The sequence below is a fragment of the Rhodamnia argentea genome, chromosome 2 (genome assembly GCF_020921035.1).
Source record: "Rhodamnia argentea isolate NSW1041297 chromosome 2, ASM2092103v1, whole genome shotgun sequence".
In the NCBI taxonomy this organism is placed as follows: Eukaryota; Viridiplantae; Streptophyta; class Magnoliopsida; order Myrtales; family Myrtaceae; genus Rhodamnia; species Rhodamnia argentea.
In genome coordinates, this window is record NC_063151.1 from 34,124,955 (window position 1) to 34,150,438 (window position 25,484).

The window sequence follows — 25,484 nt, forward strand, 5'->3', positions numbered from 1 at the left end:
CCGAAAGTATTTGAGTGACTCGAGTTTAGTTGTAATCTTAGCTGTACCGCATAATCTATGATTGAATTCTTTGTTGCTCTTTCATGACCGTAGGACCTAGTAAATTTAGTGTTCGATTTATATTTTTATTCTATTTATTTAATTATTCCCTCGCTTGCTTTCGTGACAATTTTGACTTTATATATGTATACCTTGTGCAAATAAAACATAGCAGCCGTAGCGGAAGAATTCACAAAAGTAGAAGTGGAAGTCTACGGTGGTTAAAAAAGGGAGAAGTATGTATGAATTGAGAATACGAAGCCCATTTTTTTAATTTAATTTTATTTATTTGTAAGAAGGGTGGGGAGGGCAACCAATGGATGTTAGCACATAGGTCATACACCCTCTATTGAATATTCAGTTTGAAATATAACTACTCCGGAACGCCCGCCATCCGAAAGGTCCGAGATTGGCGAGCTCATCGCCGCAACTCCCGTCAAGATTCCGGCAGTCAAGAAATCTCTTAATGAGAGGTAGGCGGCAACTAGGTCGAAGGGATAGGCAGTTAACTAGGTAATACAACTTGAATTGTTCAGAGATTCGTTCACGATAACTCCTCGGTTGAAGCTTGCCCTCTCTGACTATATTACTGCCTAATTTTTTTCCCACTTCTATGACGAATTTTGCAATCTTACACGGCAAAATGTCTTACGGCTCTAATGTACCATAATATACCGTAGACCGATTACATTTTGCGACATTATCTGGTGAAGAATTACTCCAATTCGAGTGTATTGAGCAAAGCAGTGAAATGGTTAATTGTCCGAACTCTTACCGATTTGTTATTCCTGCAAAGTAGCGAAACTCTTCAACGTGGTTTCAATATTTCTGCTACTCCAATGAACAGAGGCAGTCTTTCCTACAGCGACACTGCCATGCCAATTTTATCGTAAGGATCACAACTTGACGGAGAGGAAGAAAATTCCACTCCTTTTTTTTTTTTACAGATTCAAAAGATAAATCAATACAAATTTATGACCACTTTTTGCAGTATATCAATTTCTAATGTACAACTGCATGCTGGGTTGATCACCGTGTTTGATTTGGTCGTGCCTTGATAAGAGGAGATGATGCTGGGGCCGGAGCCGTGAGAGACTTAGTATAAGCAATTGGCAGAGAAGCTAGTTTCTTGACCTTGCTCACATAGGCCCGCCTTGTGAAGTTGTCGTAGCCGTTAGCTTCGATTTCGTCCAGAATCTGACGGTACAGCAACAAAGATGCCCATACCTGCATTTACCGAAACCAAGACTTATTATCACCAGATCCGTCCACCCGAAATGAAAGAAAATGGGCTTCTGGTTATTTCAATTGATGGAAAGGTTTAGATGGCTGACCGGCCATCTACTGGCTGCATTCAGCTCGGTCACTCCTTTCTCTGCCTCATTGAAGAACATCCTGGCCCTCCTGATCTGATTCTTCATGAAGAACCTCCATCTATCTGTGACCTTCCCCGCGAATATGTCGTCATCTGAAAGTCCCGCCTGGGCCAACTCATCTTGTGGCAGATAAATCCTTCCTCTTCTTGCACTGGAAAAAGGAGATACAAGATAATCCGTCATTTAAGGTGCGACAGTCATGTACTTACGATTGATAACTGTCAAAACCACTGAAGGGTTGCGAACATTGGAGAGAAAGAGAGCAACGATCACATGATTTTGTGCCTGAAAAAGTGACCAGACATATCCCATTCGTACTTGAACCATTCCTCAGAGTGCTCCTTTTTCATGGAATAAAATGCAATTCTATTGTAGACAAATGCAGCAGGCTTAGATATGTACAAGGTTCTTAGGGGATTGAAGAAGTCACGAGTTTCCAGTTATCCATGATAGGCCCAAATACTCAAATCAACCAGGGGACTTTCTCTCAGCTGTCATCATCATGGGATGGTTAGTGCCTTTGGTAAAACCTACTTTCACTTCACAGCAAGACATTCTTGACAATTTTAGCAAAACATGTAATACTTAAAGCATATGAGAAATAGGATGGGTCTGAACTTACTCTTCGCCAACATCCCTGAGAATGTTTGTCAGCTGATTAGCAATTCCCAAGGCCAATGCAGCATTATAGACACTCTCCGTCGTAGCCTGGGAGTCGGGTGCTATTCCCATGACTGGAACGCTCATCAAACCGACAGTACCCGCCACATAATAGCAATAGAGATATAGCTCGTCGAAGTTCTTGTATCGTGACTTCTTGAGGTCCATCCTCATCCCTTCAATCATGTCTTTAAATGGCTGCAACAACAAAAGCAAAACCATGCGTCAGAGTTTCAGAAATACAAAGGCCCCTATGGCATGCCTCCTTGACGCTAGTTTAAACAACCCAAATGAGTTCATATTCCTATGATGTTCCAGATATAACTGTACTTGCAACCGCTCCAAAGCCATATCCTAAATGACAGAACAGAGAGATGTATCCAAAGAGTTCCTTGGAGACTGGAGAGAATGAGCCACCCCCATATGCAGCAAATTATGATGTTTCATGAAATGCTCCGACATGATTCATCAACAAAAGATTTCTTGAGCAAGATCCAAGACCTGGATGTCAACTGGGAATTTTACAACAGTATCCGATAAAGCAGCATCGAACATATCGAATGGACGCCCTTGAAAAAGTTCTTCCAACCTCGATCCCCACCTATCTAAAGCAGTAGGTGTTATGTGTGAAGCATTAGGCCCGTCTACAAGTTCATCAGTCCTCCTGCACCAAACTGCAATCGTATGTGAAAAGTCAACATCAATGGATGATTACAGCATTCTAGTCCCATACACAAGCTTCAGCCAATTAAAGTGAAATTGACCCGAAGTACCAAACTTTCACATGCCAAATGCCAAATATAAACAAAGAAATTGCAGATTACTAAATGAAGAAGAAACCACCAAATTCGCTTACTTTGACAGGGACCTGGGTCACTTAGCTTCAGGCACTGAAATTCCTTTTCTAGTTTTTGCTTTCTATGTGATCAGCCAATTTTTTCCTACCAGCTAGTAAGGAGAAAATTATCTTTGAAACAGGCCAAACCAGTAAAACCTGTAAAGCTATGGAGACTTTCAATGGAGTACTTTCAAAAAATGAGGCCACAGCATCCAACCCACCATATATCGCCCATATAGCTCTGCGCCTTTCCGGAGTCATGAGCAACGTCCCTGCAAACCCAAAAATAAGCAGATAAGATCAAATCACCGGATTATACCTACCCAAAACCAAATCAATTTCTGGAAGAAACAAAGAGAAAAGAACCCATAAGAATATCAAAGGAGTTTGATAATACGTATGAGAAAAGCAGATAAAGAAGGCTGATTTGGCTAACCCAAGTAAAAAGTCTTCGCATATTCAGCGCAGACCTCGCCGCATCTGTCATAAGCATCGCTCAACAAGCTCAAAGTCCCCGGAAGAACAATATCGGGTTTGACCTCCAGATTGGCCTTTGACCTCAGGCGCTCGCTCACCAGAGCCGCCTGCTTCAGCACCACGCTGTTCACCCTCTGCTCCGACGACACTGCCGCCGCGGCTTTTTCTTCCCCAGCTGTCGGGCTCGTAATCAAGCTCGAGGGCGTGCTCGTGCTGCTCATCGAGCAACAACTCAGTTTCTGGCTTTTACCCTTGTTAGTCCTGTGGCTGAACACCTGCCGCCTCTCTCCAAGGACGAAGCTTGACGAATCCGAGAAGCGAAACGATTCGACAAAACCGAGGCTCGCGGGGATAGTCTCCGGGTTGAGGGCAGTCGCAACCCATGATAATGTCGTGGGCATGTTGCCAAACTCGAATAAATTCAGTACACTTCACTGCACTCTGCGAGCGGAGGATCGAGAATTTCGTAAAATCGAGCTGACCCAGCACAAGAGTGGAGCTCTGGAGCAGCAAAAAGACCAAGCTCCGTCAACAGAAGTCTGCGATCAAATCAGAAGGGCTAAGAAATGCCCAGGAGAGAAAAAGAGGAGAAAAAAAAAAAAGATCGTCAGAAACAAAAATGACACTCACGTGAACGGCAATCTCTCACATAATTATCGAGCCTAAATCTTCGAGGAGACGAGGTAGAAAACCACGGCTCGTGCTGGTTCAAAGGGACAAATGAAAAAGTTTTCTTTTTTCTCTTTCCCCACTTTCCTTCTCTGTCTGAATGAAAGAGCACTCACAGTCGTACCCTCTCTTGAACGCGTTTCAATCCCTCCCAACACAAGCGCAATAAAGATGGACAGAAAATAATGGTGATGACATCCTGTGCGGTGACAAGGTGAAGAAGAAGCCCCACATGTCCTCGCCACATACACCCCCCTTGAATCGAATCAGTGGCTCCACTCAATCCCACGAATCAATTAAAAAGCGTGGGGGACTTCCCAATATCGACGTCGCAAACGAAGGAACAGTGGAAAGAATACAGAGGAAAGAACTAACAACTGCCACACTCTTAAAGAGTGTTCGAGACTATGGCGACGTTCTGTTGCCTCTTCGCTTCACTGCTTCTGCAGCTGCTTTGCTTTTGTTTTTCTCTTCTGTGCTTTGTGGAGGGCAGGGAATGGATCGCAGCAGTTACTGGTTCTCGTTTCCTCGCTCTCCCAACGGCGATTGGTTCAGCCTTTTCACTGGTCGTTTTCACCTGTGGTTAGGCCTGAGGCTCCCAGGTCGATGCTCCGTCAAATGCCCGGGGGTATATTCACATTTGAAAACACGACACGAGACCCACACATCAATATATATTTTGGAAATTTCTTCTGCAATTTGCCAAAGTGATTTCGTAGCATGTGGATTTAGACGTTGTAGCGAGCAAATTTAAAACAAGACACGAGGCTCATGCTCCCGATTAGGAGCACTGTAATCAAATAACAAGAAAGAAAGGCAAAGTCGCGACAGACTCAGACACAGTGTATCTGTCCAGGCACCGAAGCGAAGGACGCGTGGAAGAGTTGCCCAATGAGTTGGGGATAACGTTATCAAAGATGGAGATGGGCTTGTCCACGTTTCCTACCCTGATTGATGGTTTAACCAGGACAAGATCTCGGGGGTCGTGGTGGGCCCCCCACACCCCCCCTTCCGCGCGCTCAGTATCTACTCGAAACAGTAACCTCCTCTTGCGAAAATAGGAAAAAGACACAAGGGAATTTCTCCATTTCATACTAGGACTCGAGCACCTTTTTTTTTTTTTTTTAATCTTGGTAAATGATTTCTTATCAAGGTTTCCATTTCATGACTACTTGGATGTACTTTATATAGATCTTCAAATTATACCCCCTATTCGACCAAAAAAAAAAATTATACCCCCTAAATTATGTATATGTCAAATAGAGAGAGACTGTAACAATATATGAATTATTACGCATTTGTAGCACTGGACACAATCAAATACACGCCGCTTTCAGCTAAAGGAATAAGCATAAGCCGAGGCGCCGGTAATGTGTAATCTGAGGAGAAGAAATCTGCATGTATTGTTGTGGACATTGTGATTAAAGAAACGAGTATGTTTACCATGGAAGGATTAGGGAGAGTAATTGATGGAGCATTAGGAAGTGGGTCGTGTGGATATGACCGACCCTCTCTATTTGTCAGCAAGTGGGGGGAAATCTTTAGGAAAAAAGAGCAGAGCACGAACCCCCATTGCTCTGGTCTGCCTCTCGTCCTCGGCCACGTCCACGCATTTTGTAAGTGCGCTCAGGGTCAGCTCGTTGCCACGCAGCCCTTTGGCACTTTGTTTGACTTCTAACTTTGTTAAGACTTTTCACATTGATGCTGTTGTCCTCTCTCTCTCTGTCTCTCTCTCTCATCGTTGTCTTTACTTGGGTAATGGACATGAACGAGTCATCCAATTCGTGGCATAGGAAACGGAAGACCAGATCCATTCCTGTCCCAGAGCCGTATCAGCCATGTTCTTGGCTGCAGACAGGAAAATAAGACTACTGGGTGCGTGGATGTCGTAGCAATTGGTTCAACAGGGCCTCCACTTTTGTATTGGAGCTCTTGTTTTCCCTTTGGCTTAGCGGTAAATGTTGATCCGGAGCACCGGCCAGACGACAAAGAAGCACAGTAACATGCGCATTTGCTGATAAAAACACAGCAAGGTGCGAGTAGTAGTTGATGTTTTCCGACAAGACACGCACATATGTAAATGACATGGTGGCAGCTCCAAGTTCGAGTTATAGGCTTAGTCACATGACTACGCGCATCGCCTGCTTCTCCTTGCCGAGGCTGTCCATAGATTCCCTGAACTAGTGCCGGCTCATGGCAGGTGCAAATGTGAGACGACAGTGCATCATAAGAGGGGCCTAATTGTTGATAGAAGAAGAAGAAGAAGTAGATATGATAGAGTGATGCGGATTCCTATTGGATAGGAACAAGAAACTCTTCCCCAGTTTCTTGACTTGGGCCTTTTTCACAACCCATTTTGACATCTCTCAGGTTTGTCACCTACTTTTCTTGAGTATGCTAGGGTTCTTCTATAGCCCAACTTGGTGTCCTTCGGCAGACTACTGGGAGAAAGTTACCCCAAGAGCCCCAAAGATCGCGACGGCGAAAAGGCCCACGACTCATTTTACTCCTCTTTCTCTGACCTGCGTCTGGATACGTTCGAATCAACTGCCCAACTCCTCCATGAATACCCTAAATTTCATTACTTTCGTGCCCTTCTTTTTCCCTTTAGTTTTCGCATTATCATCGTCTTATAACATATTTAACATTTAAAAAAAAACCAGACCTTTAGAATTCAACATTTCTTATAGTACAAACAGAAGAAAAGGAACCTAAAGACTCTTCCTTTGCATCGAGTACAAGCAACGCAAGGGGAGGGTTAGACTACAGGGTGAACCGGACAATATGGAAGGAGACGGCGAGGAAGCCGAAGAGGGAGGAGTTGAAAGCTTGTTGAAATGGGGTTGCGAGCTTGGAGTGTCCGACTCTTTCCCTCCCAAAACGGCGGCGCAGCCTGGCACCGTGTCTTGTCTCGGCCACACTGTCTCCGTATCCAACTTCCCCGAAGCAGGCGGGTATGTCGATGTTGCGTTGGTTTTCATCTCCTTTCAGTTGCTAACATGACTGCTTTCTTGAGTCTCCTTATTCCCACCAATTTTCATACTTGATGTGATAGGACGATGCTTTGTGTTTGCAGGAGAGGGTTGGGTGCAGTTCGTGATGTTAGGAAAGGTGAAATGGTGTTGAGGGTTCCTAAGTCATGCTTGTTGACCACAGAGAGGCTCTTGATGGATGATCAATGTCTGTCTGCTGCTGTCAAGAATCGTCCCTCTCTCTCCTCCGCTCAGGTGATCATGCTTGGAATTTGATAGCACCCTTTCATCAATAAAAGCCTATGGATTTCCGACACGAGACGAATATATTGAGAAACTCAAATAGGAATATAACATGACAAGAAAATCAGAAACAGACCTGCATTTACATGTTTCGACCCATTTGATTATGAAAGCAACTTTTTATCGTAGTGGACCAAATTGATCATGACAGTAGGTGATACAACTAGTCAAAACTAAAACAATGATGCGAAATGAACTGGCACCCTAGCGTAGCTTTTTTTTCTTTTCCCTCCCGATTCAAATTGTGTAGATGATTAAAGATCCAGAACCACAGTATCTGCTGAATATCTAGATTCATGTTTATATGATTGTTGCATTTGAATGCAGACTTTGACTGTTTGTTTGCTATATGAAGTGGGTAAAGGGAAGAAATCATGGTGGTACCCTTACTTAAAGAACCTTCCCAAATGTTACAGCACACTTCCGACTTTCAGGCAGTTTGAAGTGCAAGCTTTCCAGGTTCAACGTATATACTTGCACTCGGAGTTACAATTTCTTGCATCACTTGTGAGTAAATTTACTTTTGTCTTTATTTAGAAGTGGTTTTCCCAATGTTGATAGGAGGATGATGCAATTTGGGTGGCCAAGAAGGCCAAATGGAAGGCCGAGGCAGAATGGAAAGAAGCTCGTGTACTTATGGAGGAACTTAAGTTTAAGCCTACACTTCTAACTTTCAAAAGTTGGCTTTGGGCTTCTTCAACTGTGAGGTTACTTATTCTTTTCTTGCACAGTTGATGTTCCATAACTTGTTTGTTCATACATTGATGTGGTATGGTCTTCTCCTGCAACTTGTTCTATTAGATCTAATTTTTGGACAAACTGTTTAGGCCTTACGCTACTGCAAGTCAGGAACTGACACTTCCGTTATTTTTTTTACTGGCTCCGTGCTTGAAAATCATTTATCTGCAATGTCATGCCCCATAGGCCAATAGTTATTTTGGTTACATGTTTCTAGCTTCTTCGTTTCAACATTTAAACTTTGAAATCTTGATTGTATTCTAGATATCCTCAAGGACATTGCACGTTCCATGGGATGAAGCTGGATGTTTATGTCCTGTGGGGGACTTGTTCAACTATGCTGCGCCTGGAGGGGATTTGGCAGAAGCAGACAATACAACTCTTCCAAGGTCCCTGCAAGTTGGTTCTGTGTGCTCTGAGGAAGCTGAATATAACATGAAATCAGAGCAGTTGGACACTCTTCCTCAGCGATTGACAGATGGGGGATTTGAAGAAAGTGTCAACGCATATTGCTTCTATGCTAGACAGCATTACGTGAGAGGCGAACAGGTACTATAACATCTTTTGGATCATCTTAAAGTGGATGTTCTCATAAAGCAGCATTATTTTGTGATTGCTATAAGAGAATCAAAGTAATCGATGCCTTATTTTTTTCCCTCGTTTTGGCTTTTAGTTTCAGGATGCAGTAAATGCAAGTTCTGCTTAGCAAGCTTTCCAATTATCTGTTTCGAAATGTATGCTGTAGTTCCTGCATCTGTTCTTCCTCAGAAACATTCTTGCTTGTCATCCTTTTGTCTGGACTTAGTGTCGTACCACGTGGAAACTAATTATAGCGCTTGGGGGTGCCTATACTCTAGACTAAGCTTAGAAGTTTTGTGGGTGATCAATGAAGTGGAGGGTGAGATTGGTTCAAGAGAACTTTTCTGTGAATATTTTGTGGATAACTTTCATTGTTTGATCACCAAGGTCCAGGGCCTAGTTTCCAATGGTAATTTAGAGAAATGGGTCTTCTTTCTGTTATGATTTGTGATATATGGTGGCAAATATCTGGTTAGAGGTATGTCTATTGAGTTGTTACTTAGTTTGAAAGATTGTGTTTCTTTGACATTGGTTGAACGGAATTCTTGCTGTATACTTTGTTAGTCAGAGGACAATTCATAGTTATTTCCATTTAGGCAGGGTTGGCTATATGGATTATCTTATTCTACAGTTCACTTACTAAAAACATGTCTTATTTTCTGACCAAATGTAAAGAGTCTATATCATTTAAGATCCTTTGAAGTGTTCTTACAGGGGCTGGCTATCTGAGGGCACAACCTATCTCTATTTAAGTTCCAAAAAGCTCCATTGGTAACAGTGGTCTCTCTTCTAGTGGGCACTTTAGATGTTCTCTGTTTCAATCTTTTCCTGGATTTGTTTGAATGCACAAGCTTTCATGGTTTCCTATAGAAATTTAAGGTCCTTGATTTTACTTTCAGTAGTTTTCTTTGGATTTTGGTTCTCTTTCAGTTGCTCATTCAGAAAGCAGTTTCCCTTAGCAGACACTTGTTTGCAGTTCCCTTGCAAATTCCCCTTTCAAATATAGGGACTCCTTTCTGACCTCAAAATTCGCAAATCTTCAAATAGGTTGCGTCTGTTTCACGGTAAATCAATGATTTAGAAATCATATTCGTAAAATTAATTGTTTGTACCTCCTACTTCTACTGCTGCTGGCCCATATCTTTTCTTTGGCTCTTGGTTGGTTTGAAAGAGGCTGGCGAGTTCAACTGACCTTCATTCACAAAAGAAACTTCTGTGCAATCCCAAGCCAGATCAAAGTAACTTAGAAGCCAGGTGTCTATACTTCTTAACATCCAGCAGTTTTGCAATTTCTGTTGAGCATCCACTATTGGAGCACAAGGATAAGGCCTCAAGCCCTATTTTTCTTGTAGGATTATTTTATTGGATATTCCTTCATCTGTCGCTGTGGGACAATCCTTGATTGTTTAATGTGTTGTCTCCTCCATGAAGCTGTACACTTGCATTACTGATTCACAGTTTCGCTGGAATATTTGCACTGGGCATATATGGATGTGGCCATTCAACCACTTAGTGCATGCATCTTACCTACTGCCGTTCATATTGTGGTGAAATTACTTAGGCTTCAGAGTTTCGGTTCTGCCAGTAATGTAAGTCAGTGAAGAAAGATTCAGCCTGAGTTACCTCTCGAACATGTATGCCTATCTATGGTACTTATGATACCCAATCTTTTGTAAGTTGGGGTTGCCATTTCCGGTTTTATTCTTCAATCTGGCTGTTGGATCTGAAGCCCACGCTTGCAGAGTATCTCGTTTCCATAAATTTGTTGTTTAATTCTCCCTATTAGGTTTGATGATGTTAAAATAACTGATGTCGTAACTTCCTTCAAATTCTGTATGTATCTGAAAATGAAAAAGTTCAGTTTCAAGTGGAATGGCCGAGAACTGGCCCTATCATCATTTGTTTGTGACGTCTTTAGTAAATTGTCTACCAAGATAAGCTATAACGTTTAATGTAAATACCTACCTAGTCTGGCCGTCTTTTGTCACCTTAATAGGTCGAAAATAGTCTCGGTGCACCTTTCAGCTGGACCATTCTGTTTGGTCGAATAATCAGTATGGTCGGCCATTCCATACTATGTTCTTCTGATAATGAGGACAAGACAATCTCTAACGGTGTCCTGTCATATGCAGGTTCTCTTGAGCTATGGAATGTACACTAATTTGGAGCTGCTGGAGCATTATGGTTTTCTTCTTGACAACAATCCAAACGACAAGGTATACATTCCCCTCGAACCTGGGGTGTCTTCTTGCAGCTCATGGCCGACAGAATCTCTGTACATTAATCAAGGTGGCGAGCCTTCTTATGCACTGTTGTCCACATTGCGACTATGGGCCACCCCTTCAAACCAGCGGAGGTCTGTGGGGCATCTGGCATATTCAGGGTCTCAACTCTCTCCAGAAAATGAGATGCGCGTTATGCACCTAATGTTGAAGTGTTGCAGCACCATTCTGCACAACCTGCCCACTTCAATTGAAGATGACCAACTTCTCCTATGTACCCTCAACCAAGTGGATGGTACCGATACCCCTGTCCAGCTTTTTGACGTGCTTTCGAAACTTGGAGCTGAAAGCCATGCCTTTTTAGAAACCCTTGGCCTGCGAAGCAGAGCTAGTGTTGCAGTATCGATGTCTTGGAAGATCCAAAGGCAATTGGAGAGGTGGAAATTAGCAGTTCAGTGGAGGCTGAGGTATAAGAGAACGCTTGTGGATTGCATCACTTATTGTTCAAATGTAATTGACCGCATTCACTCTCCGGTGCCTCGAAATGGAATGTGCTGACTGACGTTTGAATCATCAGATGCGAGATTCCGTTTTACCAAGATGCTTCTAGAGAGCAATAGCAGAGCATATGCATATGCTTTTGCACGAGAAGTATCTTGCATTAGTGTAGCAAATGGCAGGTTATGATGAAGTCATCTTTGGCACTTAAAATTTTGTGTCAGTAGCATATCCGGTCTTGGGCTATGGATTTTTTTTTGCTGTCTTCGGAGCATTGAGTTCAAAATGGCTAGTTAACTGGAGTCTGTAACCCAGCACCCTCTGCAACGGTCTTTCTGGTTCAATTGCTCAAAGACCAATACCGGGATTTGAATGTGATGATACTTATGGTTTTCTGTGGTATACAAGCTGTGCAAGATTTTCCCTCTTCGAGCTTGATTTACCATGTGTCAAGGGATGTTGGGCAAAATGCTCAAAATGTTTCCTTTCATTCGGTTTCTCATTCGATGTTTCATCCATCTTTGCTCACCTCCAAGATACCAACAAGGCAACAACTGCTAAGAAATGTGCAATTTGTGGGTTGTCATAGGCTAGGTCCTCTCAAGTTCTATTCGGCACAAACGGTCAAATTCTTTTTTGTCCCATAAAAAATCCAATTCTACCTGATTTTTCTTTTCATTTATGCAATGCTAAGATTTAATTTTTTAAAAAAATTAAAAATTAAATAAGACATTAAGATTCAACTCTCACTACGAATTTCACCAGAGATGTTGAGATTAATTGTCTCCTCAAATAGAGTTTATTACTTTCTTGATGTTATTAATCCCAATTAACAATTTGATCTTTTAGGGTTAAAGAAGGGGCTGAGAAAAGATGGATCAGACACCTGGCTTGGATTTCTCAAACGAGAAAAAGTTCGCGCAGTTTAATCAGCGTCGATCATCTGGGGAAATAATCATCATCTCCACCTTATCTCAAACAAGAGAAAACCCTAATCCAATGTTCTAATCTGTCGTGCCGATGCAAAGTTCTTTCCTAAAATCAGATCAGCTAGAAACCCAATTCCTTGTCGACTTAAGGGAATCAGCGAGACAAAAAGGAAACTTCAATCGCTGCAAGAAAATCAATTTTTTTCCATGGAAGAGTGAAATGGATCAGCAAGACTGGCTTGGTTCCTCAACAAAGAGGAACGCTAAAGTAGCACAGTATAATCAGCGTCGATCATCTGGGGAAATAGTCATCACCTCCAAACCCCCTCTTCCGCAAAAACATTTCAGCAAACACTCGAGATGCGTCACTTTAGAAAAAGCATTCTTTTTCTAACCGAATGTCTCCAATCTGCCCGACCGTAGAGCGAGAGAAGAGCGCACTACGAGGCAGAAGCGGAGGCAGACACGGACGAATCTAGCGTCAGCTCATACACAGCGCTCACGGGAAGTCACAGCGCAGGTAATCAGTATTTGACGCTTTCACGACTCGCTCTCTCAATCAGAAGCAGCAAAAACACAAGGAAAAAGGAAAAAGAAAAACAGAGAGGATGCAGGGAAGAAGCAATCGATTCCCCCTCTTCAGTCGCCGCAGCAGAAGCACGATCTTTCACAGCCCTGGACTACAATTGTAATTGAATTTGCCCCGGAACCCTCGTTTTATATAGAACAGAGGCAGACGAAGCACAACCGCAAACCCTAGAAGTTGTAGAACGACGGCTCGACTTTGGAAAGTATTATGGCTTAGAGCATTGCCGGCTTTGATTTGGACACGTGTACGGCGGATGTGCTGATGCTTCCAAGAGGGAAATGAGCCCTATCCGGCCCGTGATATGAATTTGGAGACCGGCCCAATGCTCTGGTAAGCCCACCTCAAAACAGATCCATGTCCATTCTTTAGTATCGTAACATAATGAGGAGATGCTTGTCTGCGTCTCCAATTATTCCATGGAAGGGATAAGCTGAAGATAGTGATTGTCCAATGCTTAGTTACCAAGATAGCATCTCTCTGCTGAATTTCGTTTAGACAATTCGATCGGTTTTATGATCTTTCGACTTGCTTTCACCGCTAAGCAATTTCGTGCTTGCTCATACTGTTTATTCTGGATTGTTCGTCGACAAAGTGATTTTTGTGGGAGTACCAGCATCATGTACAGAAATGTCAAGGCTATTGAACATTGATTAGAAGCAATTACAAGATAACAATGCCCTCTTTCTAAAGCAACACCTCCGATCTCTTGAAAACTAGTCAAACTAAATATCATATTACATGAGTTCAAGAAAACTGATGACAACAGTACATATTTTGTTGTAAGAAAATCTATGATGTATTGAATCTGATCCCTCGAGGAATCATGAGCAAGGTATGATACTTGGCTCCAGAGCTATCGAGGTATCCCTATCGCACATGTCGGGGGTTATATTTACGACGCTTTCTTCCTGCGTTTGAAACTCGCAAGTTAGTGCCAGTAGTCAAAGTGATCCATGGTTTCATCTATTTGAGAAGGGGGGAAGAAACAATTCATCTAGTCCAACTCAGTGAAAGGCTCAATTTCAACAACCGATATTAGAATGTCTAGCACGTGCTACATACGTCATTGTCCTACTAATATCGCTTGTGAAAACTGTGTTTTGAACTTGCAGGGGACGGTATAAAATTCTTCGACAAAAAAAGTTGAGCAATTTACCTTGGCTAGATTCCTAAAGTAAACAGTAGTATAGTTCCCTGTTGGGAATAAAGCTTCCATAAGATCTGCAAGAACCAACTGAGGTTGAGAGACTGCTCCGTCGAACCAATCTTCGATTATACAAATCCCAAAGGAAGGAAAATTGTATTAGCACCTTCTCAGAAGGCAAGTACTATGTAGCACTCAAATAAATATGTCTAATAAATTAAACATATTGGTATGATCCTTGTTCTCTCTCCGCGCACCCCCCCTCTCTCTCTCTTTTGTTAACAGTCGGTTGTCCAGGAGTCTTCGAGTACCCAATGACTTATTGCATATAGTCAGTTCTTGATAAATGTCAAAAGTCGAGCGAGCTTAGTCACGTTCTTTCTCAGTAGGAGTTTGTTGCAACCCTATCTAGATAAAAATTGGCTACTTTAGTACTTACCAAGAGTGTTGCTGGTGTTTTGCAATCTTTTATCATATCTCCACAGGCTTTGATTTGCAAGGAATGCAAAACAAGAGGTATCTGCAACTGCTACATTCTCAACAAAAGCTGACATTGTGTAGCCCGTGGGACTGGAAGTGTACGTTCCGTCAATGACCACATCGACAGTCTGATTAGGCCGGCAAAGGAATTGACCAATTAAGAAAATAATCAGCGATGCAGTAAGTCTTCAAGCACAAACCAAGTTTCAGGTATTTCTTGGAATTATAATCTCAGATAACGCATGAAGCACAAAGGTGAGGGATCTAAAGTTATCTCTAGGCATGCACTTACGCATAAGATGGCATGCAGTTGCTCCAAATCATCAGGATTGGAGGTGTTGTAAGTGATCTTGCTGATCGATTTGTCCACATTCTCTCCTCCAGCATCCTCCACATACTGTTTTGACACATAATTCATACGAAATAAATTGATAACTTTAGCCAAAGTAAGTGAAGAAAAAGGGAAGGAAGCATTTTTAATTCGAAATTAAACTGACATCTCCGAAAGGGAAGGGGGATAAGAATTCAACACCTTCATCTTCTGTCCTTAATCTGTAGCTGTAATTGAAAATTTTGTTGGCTTTTGTAACCATTCTGGTAATGGCTAGACTAGCATTTGTGCATGTCTTAACTTAAAAAGATTCAAGGCTGCCTTTTGTAAGGCACACTTGTTTTAGGAAACCAATTGCTATAATGACGTACCTTCATTTTGAGTGTTTCCTTGGTAAAGGACCATATATTCTGCGAAAAAAGAGCAAATCCTTGTTAGGACATGTCAAGTTTGACATGACAGATATTTTTGTAGAAATCGTTGAAGGGGTGTTCGATCTGAACCATATTTAGTTAAGACTGATTCGTGCAGCTTGTCTTTTTAATAATGCAGGAGCAGATGCAAGATCATGAGAATTCAGAATTGGAAGTCCATTTTATTTGTGTTTTCTGGAAAGTTAAAAAGCCTTGGTAAGAGTAAACAAACATCATTGTACTCCATCCAGGCAACTGTTGGTTTGACTGATGAAGCTTTGCTTGCAGCAACCCTGGCCAGGCACAAATAATTTTCTTTAACCTAGAAAGATATGCAGAAATGAGATGACACTTCATACAAAATCAGAATTTCGCAGCTAAATAATTCATGGAAGATGCATGTGAAAATTTTCTCTTTACTACAGAATAATTGTACAGACGGAGTGTGAGTACTTACAGCTTTGTACACTTGATTGGCTTTATATTCCAGGTTAGCATAAACTCCAAGGTACTTGATCCATTCTGCTCTCTGTTAATGCCATCCATACAGAAAAAGTGGGAATTGGATTGTGCTAATTAATGGAGAAAGGAAGTATAAACATGAATCATCATTGATAAACTCTCTCACCTGCAGCGGAAGGCTTTCACTGGGAGGAACAAATGATGCAAAGTTACAAGCTTGTGCTTGATCAGTGTTGCCAATAAAATGTGCCGAGAATTGTTGAAATTGCTGATGATCGCTCTTGTTAATCATCTGAAGTTCTCCTCCTTCGCATAACTTTAGTACGCATTGAGAGGCAACGGAGTCTGCTGTAATGCCCTTTAAGCTCCCAAGTAAGCCTAAAAGCTGTACGTCAAGAAGGCCATATAAAATGCACATCATAATTCGTGTATACTCATTTTAGATCGTGAAGACACCAACTTGGTTTGACTCTGGTTCCAGAGAACCGATTTGTGCTTACCTCGAAAAAGGAAACTGCAACAAACAGAGGAAAATGAAAAGAAAGAGATGGTTAGAGAAGACTATTTGATGTACTAAATCTACATGACGTAACTGTGATGATGCAGCGCTAGTATCTTTCTTTCGTTTTGTCCCATCATGTTGTGTGATTGTTGCTGATGTATTCAGTTTCAGCAAAAGTGCAGATCAACATAGACCCAACTGCAACTTAAACATAAGATGGACAAGAGAGTTTAGGCTTACCTGGCAAAAGTTCGGCATCCACCGAATAGTTCGATAAGGGAATGATGAATGATTTGATCCTGGGAGTGCAATATTTTGTTCTCGATGCCATCTTTGAGTCATTCTGTCATATAATGTAAAGGAGTGTCAGACTAATTTCTCAAGAGAAGTAATTGCCTACCTGGAGGAAATTTTTTTGCAGTATCTCTGTTGTTACCAGTTAGTGAACAAGATGAAATGTTGATAAGCCAGCTCAATCTCATTGTGTATGATATTTAGCTTGATATTAAGAACTAGGATGCTCCTAAAACAGGGCATCTGTCACAAGTTAAACAAGCAAAATGATACAATAAACTTGGACCCTCCCTAAATCCTTTCTAGCAACTAGAAGTGCAGTTTAAGAGCCAAGCCTACACTGAAATTTTGCTCTAAAGCTTTTCAAAATAAAGTTGCCAAAACTTAAGCAAAAACTTGTATTTATGGTGACAATGTCCTACTGAGACAGACAGATTATGAATTTGAGTTGAGTATCCTTGCTTTCTCTTTTTATTCATCCAAACATAGTTGAAAAAAAGGAAGTTTTCAGAAAAAGAAAAGCTCTCTCTCAGCAAGGATGTCCAGAAAAACAGAGACCTGAATGAGGAGGTAGCTCTCGGTGTCAATGGCATTCTTGATGACTTTGAAGGTCTGTCCATAGTAAATGTGGAAGTTCACTGCGTCCTCCACCTTGGAGATGTTGCTCACCTTCACTGTGGATGCCGCATTCAGGCCTGGAAGACATCCACAACCGAGGAACCAGGCTGCGACCAAAAACCTCTGTACCCAGGAAACTGAAGAGGAGGATGATGGAATCATGGTGGATATTGAAGAGGAAACACAGAAAAAGAACGAGACCCTTTTTCCAGGCAGGTATGAATGATGCAGCTTCTTTCTGATTATGCCCTTTAGCAGAAGTGCTGATACCATCCACTTGAAGATAAAATTTGTCTATACCTGGCTCTGAATTCAAATCTCAAGCCGAAAACTTTTGCCTAGGCTTAGGCGTCCAAAATGGAGCTTGGTTGTTCAACCATGTCTATTAGGGACACCGACCGATGCTGACGTTATACATTAGTTTAAGTATCACAGTGAAAAGATATGCAGGTTTAGGAAAGGGATGAACTTGTTGGCACTTGGCATGTGGGTGTGGCTATTTATTAATGGTGAAACAGTTTGTGACCCGTGAATGGTGTATTTGTCTCTTCTCTTCATCTGTTTTCTCCTTTGTTCTCCACTTCTCTTATCCCTTCACGCCTTTGCTTTTACCATCCTCTCTGCCCCTCTTAGATCCCACGTGCCGTGCACCTCCAACTCCACTTCTTAACATTGTCTAAATCTAAGTGGGACCATTGCCTTTCATAAACGGGTTAAATTAGTCTATGTGAATAGGATAATTTTATGACCTTACCCACCTATTTGACAGATTTATAAGCAACTCAGCTCCTTAGATTTTGATTCTTGGCCCGACCCCACGACTGGGTTTAGCTAGTCCGGGGCCCTCCGCGTTGCAATTTCGATCTCTTTCCTTTAATGGGTTCGGAATCAGTCTTTTATGTACGAGTAGTGACAGAAAGACCTTACATATGGTTTTCCACATGGCTTTTCAACTTAATCACCCATTTTAGTATATAAGTGGGCCGACTCAGTGTTAATATACACAGATATTACTATTGGAAGCCACTCTATAAATACTGCGATTCTGCAAAAATTTAAATTAGAGGGACTAGAAACACATACTTAGTTTATGCTGTCCCAGGCATATCCTTAATTTTTTTTTTCCCAGCTAGCAAATCTACGATATCATCAGAAGTAAAGGGGAAAAGGAAATACTAATTCACGGGTTCAGTCACATGCGGCTTCTTCCCCGTCACGATGTAGGACGATCACTCCCGTGACGGTGAAGACCTTTTGGCTTTATAATGATTGGCATTGATTGGTGACGTTGGATTGTGTCTGACCAACTGCTTAATGACTTGTGATAATTTCACACACACCGAGTAAATTGAATCAATCAAACCTATTGCGTGGTGAAAAAGAAAATCTAATGTGTAAAGTTGGACTAGTGCTTTTCACGGGTCTAAAGACCATATTTGTTACATTATTTGTGAATTTTCGCAAGAGAAACGTAATATTATGTAGAAAATTATAACAAAAATGCAATTGTAGTATTTATTGAATGATCATATAAGTGCATGTTATATTTCGAGTGCGTAAAATACCACAAATCAATAAGAAACACGAAAGTTTAAATTAACAATGTAACTTCCCCTCTCTTGATAGCTTTCGTCCATTTAGTCAAAATTTTCACATTTGTGGTAATCGATTTTGTGTGAAATAGGTGAGCAAATTATTTGTGTAGAATTTTCAAGTAATTTTCTTTTTCTTTTTCGCTCTTCCGATTGGATTTTTTTGAGATCATCCTTCAATTCCTTATATTTCACTTTGCTTTTCTACGAAATTGTCCCTTTCATGTTTGGTAAACGTTTAATGTCCACCTTTGTTTTGGCAAGAGTTGATGGATAAATCATTATCCATGACAATAAATCATAAAGATAATTGTTGGATAAATTGCGAAAATGTGCAATATTCCATCTGTAGCTGTTAGAAATTCACAATATTTGTTTCCCCAATAATGCATAATTATAATTTCCTTATTTTGTTTTTATATTTAGAATAGGCTCGTGCTATTTTCACTATCTTATTGACCCTTGACACCCTTTATCACATTGATTTATCCATTGAGGGTCCTACTCTTGATTTATGATCATTTCTTCCCCCCCTTTTTTTTTCTTAGTGTTCTTTTGTTTCAAATTTTCAATTTACCAAAAAACAAAACTGCCCACATCCCTTTTTTTGGGTCAAAACCCACGTCCCTTTCAAATAACTTTTTTTTCACCCTGCCCACTCCTCCTACACCAATAACATTTCAACACTTTCTTAGTTTTCTTCTGAACTTATTCTCCATTGCTGTGATCTGAGCAAGCACCAATCATATATCGGAGTAAAGAAAAGGTTTGTTTTATCTGCAAATAATTTACTTTATTTCCATAAACTATCCTCATAATTGTGAATTTTTCGATTTTGAGTTGCAATACAAATTTATGAGAATTTACTCAAAGATTGAATATTGTGGTTGATGTATACGTTATATACAATTTATCCATCTTTCATTGTATTGTTTTTTGTAGTGCAATCACTATGAAAGACAATATTGAAGAGGACCTAAATTACTTAAATGTATCTATTGACGATGAAACTGCGAAAGAGAACAACAATCAATCATATCAACAAATTCATTTTTAGAAGAAAAACAATAAAACAAGTTCATTTGAAACTTTATCAGGTAATTTTCTAACAAGGAGGATCTTTTTGTAGTGTGCGGACGCTTTTTCTTGCTCAAGGTTATGTTGTCTCTATTAAAGCTCAAAGAGAAACAAATATGTTCTTCTTGGTTGCTATAGGGGAGATAATTATCTTGATCAATATAATGTTTCTATTGCCCGTCAAAAAAAAAAAAAGGGGGCTGGATCTCGTTTGATTGATTGCCCTTTTGAAGTTCATTGCTATAAAAAGATGAATTGATCAAAAAATTGAATGCATCACACAATCATGATCCTTCGAGTGATATGTCCAAAAACCCTGCTTGTCGTCGCTTTTCTAAAGTTGAAGCTTTGCTTGTGAGAAAGTTGTCTAAAATTGGTATACCTCCTTGCCAAATTTTTTCTTCCTTCGGGCAAAGTAATCCCAAAGTTCAAGCTATTGATAAAATCATTTACAACAGGAAAGTAAAATTCTGTCGTGAATATTTGAATGGTCACACTATGGTCCAAGCATTATTGGAGGAGCTTAGTGCATATGGGTTCATCTACAACTTTAAAAATGATGCAAGGGTCACTTGACGCATTTATTTTTCTCTCATCCTATCTCCATGGCACTAACAAAGAGCTTCCCAAGTGTCTTTGTAATGGATTGTGCTTATAAGACCAATATAGATACAATCCTTTGTTGGATATTATTCGAATTTTCAGCTTTAATACTTCTTTCTACTCATGCTTTGCATTTTTGAGAAAGGAAGAAGAGGAAGATTATATTTGGGTTTTGACGATGTTTAGCAACATATTCGGTGTTGATAGAGAATTAGCATTGATGAATGCAATTTAATTCATTTTTTCTAGAAGTGCGAACTTGTTGTGCATTTGGCACATTGAGAAGAACATTGTGGCATAATGTAAATCTCAATTTGAAGAAGGAATGGGTTGGGATTGTTTTACGTCTGATTGATCCAACGTTTTAAACTTTGAGAGTGAAGTGGAATATGGTGAAAATATTTGGCAATTTGGAGATCGCTATAAGGAAAAGCCATCCATTCTTAATTACATTAAAAATCATGGCTTCCCTTCAAAGAGCTTTTTGTGCGTGCTTGGACCTACACATGCATTTTGGGAACCATGTTACTTCACGAGCTATAGGGGCACATTCGACTTTGATAGCATATTTATAAGTTTTAATGGGGAATTTAGTTGAGGTGAAAAAGAAAATATTTCTTGTAGTTGAGAATCAGTTTAAAGAAATCAAAATCAAATTGTCAAGTGAAAAGGTAAGAGTTCATCATCATCTTCCCATTTTTTTTTCCAAGAACTTGATTACTCCAGTGTCAATATTTGCTTTAGATAAGCTCTACAAGCAATATGAGATTGCTAAAAGTAGAGTTGAGCTACATGCTGTGTATTTTATACAATCCATGGGTCTTCGAAGTGCACATGAAATAAAATTTAGATTTTTTTATGGTTTACGTCTTTAAATTAATCAACCATGGATAATGATATAAGGTCCTTTTTGGACCATGATATTATGAGAAATCATGAGGAAGATTCATTTCGGCAACTACGACATGAGTTAGAAAGGAGGTATCGAGAATGGCCACTTTTCACAAAGGAAGTTATTTGAAAGCAAATTGAGCAATTTGTATAAGCAAGTGATCCTTTCTTATATGAGGCCTTAGCTACATCTCATAAAGGTCATCCTTCCAGTTAAAAACTAAAGTAGAAGCAACTTTTATATGACGTGATACTTCTACATTTGAGATTATTGAAAAAGGGAACATATGTGGTACTTGTAAGGTTTTTAGTCATAATAGCCAGACATGTAAATCGAAAGACAAAGATCTCGGATCAAACTCACATTCAATAACCATTGGAATTCATGGCGGTGATATATAGTAGGCACAGAGGACTCGAGCATGCAACAATTCAACTTGAAAGATGTATTCTGAAGTTGGAGCTTCTCACATGATGACATTCAAAACTATTCTTTGATATATATATAATTACTTCTCCTTGATATGCTTGAAAACTTTTATTGTCTAATTCGAGTACATTATTTTTTTCAACAGAGTAGCCATTTCAAGGGGAACCAAGCAGCTGAATAGACAATTCTTTCATTAACTTGCATATGCAACTTATTATTGCAATACATTTGTGCTTTGAGGATAATTTTATTTTCATGGATGGTTCTAGAAAATTCTGATGCATTTAGAGCTAACAAAAAAAATATGTACTTGCTCATGGTTTGAATGGATTGTCTTAGAATACGATTACAATTGCCATAGTTTCTTATCAACAGTTAATTGTACTTGTAATCAAGTCAAAAATAGTATTCTATATAATAATTTTTAGGGAGCACTTTCTTATGCATTTGTATGATAATAGTATTTTAGAATTTTTTATGTGCTTAACTTTGTCATATTTTTTTAATAATAGCTTCCTAGTACAAAAAGGAGAAATATCAACTCATTAACACAATATTCCGTTAATTATCTACTAAATAAAATATTTCTATCTACTGATTTTGTTCCAAATGAAGAAGAAACGGAAAAAAATTAAAAAAAGAAGAAGAAGAAAAGAAGGCAAGAGATAATCTTAAATCAATAGTGGAACTCACATTTAACATTAACAAATGTTGTTTGAAAGAGCATGGGTAGCTTTGTCTTTTAGTAAATTGAAACAAAAGAAAACAAAAAAATAGGGAAGAAATAATCTTAAATTAAGAGTGAGACCCGCAAGGGATAATATAGTCAAAACAATGCGATAGGAGTGTTAGGAGCCAATAAAGGGGTGGAAATAGCATGAGCCGAATAAAATATGCAACAATTGCTTGTTATATTAACAATGCTTCAAGTAAATTATATTTGCCAACTTTGTTAAATTTTATTTGGTTTTTTCATGATTATTGTCAAATATATTATTCGCATTACCATATCTTTTATTTGATCACTTTTTTCACCAAATTTTTTTTTTTGATTACTTAGAAATTTATTATCAAATACGCATAAGAATTAGAGATGCAAAATTAGAGATTTGTTAGAGTGGTCGTGAAAAATAAACTACTACATGAAACTCGCGATGAACGGATCACATAGCCGAGACACACACATATATATAAATCGAATTTTTTAGGTGTAAATATCACTATTCCTTGAGACCCACTTAAAAAATGGTAAATATGTTAACATGAATATGGTTAATAAATAGAGAGAATAACAAGGTAAACAATTTATACGTCATACCAACTATATTCCCGATGACATCAACATTAGTTCCATCAAACGGACAGGTCGGGTCGGGTAAAAACTATCCTGTTCAAATTGGCTAATTTTTTGTACAATACAATTTAAGCAACTCATACCCGGCCCGGACTCAACCTATACCTAATCCAACCCGGGCTCCATTTTGAGCAATTTTCTCCTTAAATTGTTATCTATGATGAATTGACTTGCCGAGTAGGCAAGGAAGCTTAGTAGCTAGGGTTGAGTCGTAGGCTAGGAGTTTATGTGGCACATTAGCAATGTGGAGGTGTGGGTGATCGCCATGCTAATGAACAAAAACAAGGAGGCTTTAAAGCTGGGAACCGATTGTTTTTGGCTTATATGGACTTAGGCATGACCGCCAAGGTCTCGGCTCGACCTCAAGGGACTTAGGCCTAGCCACGATGGACTTGGGCCCAACGCCAATCACTTTGATGTAGAGCCGGGTACTCGAGCATGGTCGCTAGTGACTTGGGCCCGACCTCCAAAGACATGACTGTCGATGAGTCAAGCCTCGCCTCGTTGGATCTAAATTAGGTGCTATTGACTTGAGCTTAGGAGCTAGGTATTCGGCATGGCCATCGAGGACCCGAACACGGGCACCGGAACACGGGCACCGATGTCCCGGTTTGGGCCTTGAGAAACCTAGGCCAAGCCTTCGTAGATCTAGGTATAGGCGTTGGGGTCTCTTACTCTGCCTCAAGGGAATTAAGCCCAGCCACTATGAACATAGGCCGGGTGAACGAGGAACTAAGCATGGCCATAATGGTATTGGGTTTGGCACTAGTGATTTTAGGCACAAAAGGCAAGAGCACGGGCATGGCCATTGGGCACTAGGCCCGAGACTTGGGCCCGGCCTTCATAGACCTAGATACAAGCATTGGATTCTCTTACCGGACTCAAGGAAATTGGGCTTAGCCACTATGGCCATGGACTAGGTAATAGAGGAACTAAGCTTGGCCATAATGGTATTGGCCTGGGCACAAAAGGTAAGAACCCGAGCATAGCCATTGAGTACTAAGCATGAGGTCTCGAGTCCGCCCTCATGGAATTCGGGACTTGAGCTCGGTTGCTAGGTACCCGGCATGGACACCGAGGACCCGAACATAGGCATCGGGGTCCCGGGGTTGGGCCTCGATAAACCCGCACCAAGCCTTCGCGCACCTAGGTACATGCACTATGGTCTCTTACCCGACCTCAAAGGAATTAGGCTCGGCCACAATTGACATGGGTCGGGTGATAGAGGAACTAAGACTAGCCACAATAGTACTAGGCCGGGCACGAGTGACTTTGGGCGCAAGAACCTAGGCATAGACACCAAGCACTAGACACGAGGTCTCGAGCCCGGTCTCAAGGGATTCGGGCTCGACTTTTTTAGACCCAAGATTGGTTGCAAGGAGCTAGGCCCAGCCTCATTAGACTTGGCCCCGTGCACTAGTGTTTAGGCAAGGGAATCGGGTAAACGAGCACAACCACTAAAGATCTTAGCAAGCATCAATGTTTTGATCCCAACCTTGATGTGCCCAGGCTTATTTGAAGAATCAAGCCCGACTTTAATGGGCCCTAAGCAAACACTAGTGGTTTGGGCGCGTGAGCCAGGTACCTAGGCATGACCACAAGGGACTTGGGCATAGGCATCAATGTCTTGAGCTTGGCCTCCATGGACCATCGGTGCTTAGGTAAGGGAATTAGGCAAACGGGCACAACCACTAAAGATCTTAGTAAGCACCGAGGTTTTGAGCCCAATCTTGATGTGCCCGGGCTTCGCCAACGAACCAAGCCCGACTTTAATGGGCCTCGAGCAAACATTAGTGGTTTGAGTGCAAGAGCCAAGTACCTAGGCATGACCACAAGGGACTTAGGCATAGGCATCAATGTCTTGAGCTTGGCCTCCATGGACCCGAGCATGGGGCATCGAGGTCATTGGCACGGCCCTAAACCTAGACCCGGCCTAGATGGACTTAGGATGTGTGCTAGTGACTTTGGCAAGGGAACCGGGTGTAACGACATGATTTTCCGACTAGTGCATTTATAAGCGGAATAATACTTATTGGGCTCGGAGTGTTAGATGGACAAGTTTTTGAGGGGGGAAGGGGGGTTATTATGTTCGGGCATGGTGGATAATTGAGCCGATGATATAGTTTAGACGCGACATTTCTAAACGGACCATTGGTTTTTGTTTTAGTGTTAGTTTCATAAAATCGGTCCCAATGTGAATTAGTTTCACGGTTGAACCGTGAAGCCTTTTTATCAACCCTTCCACCGCCTCGGCCCTTTTTTAAGGGACTCTCTCTCTCTCTCTCTCTCTCTCTCTCTCTCTCAAACAATTCTCTCCCTTTTCTCTCATTTTCTCTTCTCTCACGATTTCTCTCGTTGAGCTCTCTCTCACAAACTCTTCCTCATGCTTTGACCGGTGACGCCA

General features: G+C 40.8%; 3 protein-coding genes and 2 non-coding genes across 7 annotated transcripts; 1 reads left to right on the forward strand and 4 right to left on the reverse strand.

Annotated features, from left to right (window-relative positions):
- Nucleotides 1–774: 774 nt before the first annotated feature.
- Nucleotides 775–4,239, reverse strand: LOC115734732 (phytoene synthase 2, chloroplastic-like). Of its 2 annotated transcripts, none has more exons than XM_030665635.2 (7): nt 4,021–4,239; nt 3,350–3,929; nt 3,135–3,185; nt 2,577–2,749; nt 2,038–2,273; nt 1,374–1,566; nt 775–1,266 (listed from the first exon to the last, which is right to left on the reverse strand). In XM_030665635.2, the coding sequence occupies exons 2-7, from the start codon at nt 3,789–3,791 to the stop codon at nt 1,069–1,071; spliced, it is 1,293 nt and encodes a 430-aa protein (XP_030521495.1). In that variant the 5' UTR covers nt 3,792–3,929; nt 4,021–4,239; the 3' UTR covers nt 775–1,068. The 2 variants fall into 2 exon arrangements, with proteins under 2 accessions (XP_030521495.1, XP_030521503.1); XM_030665643.2 differs by having other exon boundaries at nt 4,017–4,239.
- A 2,481-nt stretch (nt 4,240–6,720) lies between these two features.
- Nucleotides 6,721–11,588, forward strand: LOC115737913 (protein SET DOMAIN GROUP 40). 2 transcript variants are annotated; one of them, XM_030670328.2, is made up of 6 exons: nt 6,721–7,013; nt 7,136–7,286; nt 7,662–7,793; nt 7,896–8,036; nt 8,337–8,621; nt 10,784–11,588. In XM_030670328.2, exons 1-6 carry the CDS (start codon nt 6,844–6,846, stop codon nt 11,429–11,431), a joined length of 1,527 nt encoding a protein of 508 aa, XP_030526188.1. In that variant the 5' UTR covers nt 6,721–6,843; the 3' UTR covers nt 11,432–11,588. The 2 variants fall into 2 exon arrangements, with proteins under 2 accessions (XP_030526188.1, XP_030526206.1); XM_030670346.2 differs by having other exon boundaries at nt 6,874–7,013; nt 7,690–7,793.
- A 656-nt stretch (nt 11,589–12,244) lies between these two features.
- LOC115740226 lies at nt 12,245–12,339 on the reverse strand. The gene has a single exon (XR_004015358.1). It is a non-coding gene; the product is annotated as a small nucleolar RNA Z103 (small nucleolar RNA).
- A 181-nt stretch (nt 12,340–12,520) lies between these two features.
- Nucleotides 12,521–12,621, reverse strand: LOC115740220. Its single transcript, XR_004015357.1, has one exon. It is a non-coding gene; the product is annotated as a small nucleolar RNA Z103 (small nucleolar RNA).
- A 1,046-nt stretch (nt 12,622–13,667) lies between these two features.
- On the reverse strand, nt 13,668–17,575 carry LOC115738392. The gene is made up of 12 exons (XM_030671002.2): nt 17,495–17,575; nt 17,074–17,420; nt 16,462–16,564; nt 16,220–16,233; nt 15,886–16,104; nt 15,715–15,786; nt 15,490–15,579; nt 15,216–15,254; nt 14,806–14,910; nt 14,473–14,641; nt 14,046–14,155; nt 13,668–13,797 (listed from the first exon to the last, which is right to left on the reverse strand). Exons 1-12 carry the CDS (start codon nt 17,511–17,513, stop codon nt 13,711–13,713), a joined length of 1,374 nt encoding a protein of 457 aa, XP_030526862.1. The 5' UTR covers nt 17,514–17,575; the 3' UTR covers nt 13,668–13,710.
- Between the last annotated feature and the right edge of the window lie 7,909 nt (nt 17,576–25,484).

What these genes read in the sequence shown, in the direction of transcription:
- LOC115734732 (XM_030665635.2), bottom strand. Translation starts at nt 3,791, where the DNA reads ATGCCCACGACATTATCATGGGTTGCGACTGCCCTCAACCCGGAGACT. An exon ending in AGCTATATGGGCGATATATG is followed by an intron (nt 2,750 to 3,134) that starts GTGGGTTGGATG and finishes ATACGATTGCAG; the next exon opens with TTTGGTGCAGGAGGACTGAT. An exon ending in CTCAGGGATGTTGGCGAAGA is followed by an intron (nt 1,567 to 2,037) that starts GTAAGTTCAGAC and finishes TCCTTTTTCCAG; the next exon opens with TGCAAGAAGAGGAAGGATTT.
- LOC115737913 (XM_030670328.2), top strand. Translation starts at nt 6,844, where the DNA reads ATGGAAGGAGACGGCGAGGAAGCCGAAGAGGGAGGAGTTGAAAGCTTG. An exon ending in AACTTCCCCGAAGCAGGCGG is followed by an intron (nt 7,014 to 7,135) that starts GTATGTCGATGT and finishes TTGTGTTTGCAG; the next exon opens with GAGAGGGTTGGGTGCAGTTC. An exon ending in CCTCTCTCTCCTCCGCTCAG is followed by an intron (nt 7,287 to 7,661) that starts GTGATCATGCTT and finishes ATTTGAATGCAG; the next exon opens with ACTTTGACTGTTTGTTTGCT.
- LOC115738392 (XM_030671002.2), bottom strand. An exon ending in GTGAAAGCCTTCCGCTGCAG is followed by an intron (nt 15,787 to 15,885) that starts GTGAGAGAGTTT and finishes TGGCATTAACAG; the next exon opens with AGAGCAGAATGGATCAAGTA. An exon ending in AGGAAACACTCAAAATGAAG is followed by an intron (nt 14,911 to 15,215) that starts GTACGTCATTAT and finishes GTGTCAAAACAG; the next exon opens with TATGTGGAGGATGCTGGAGG.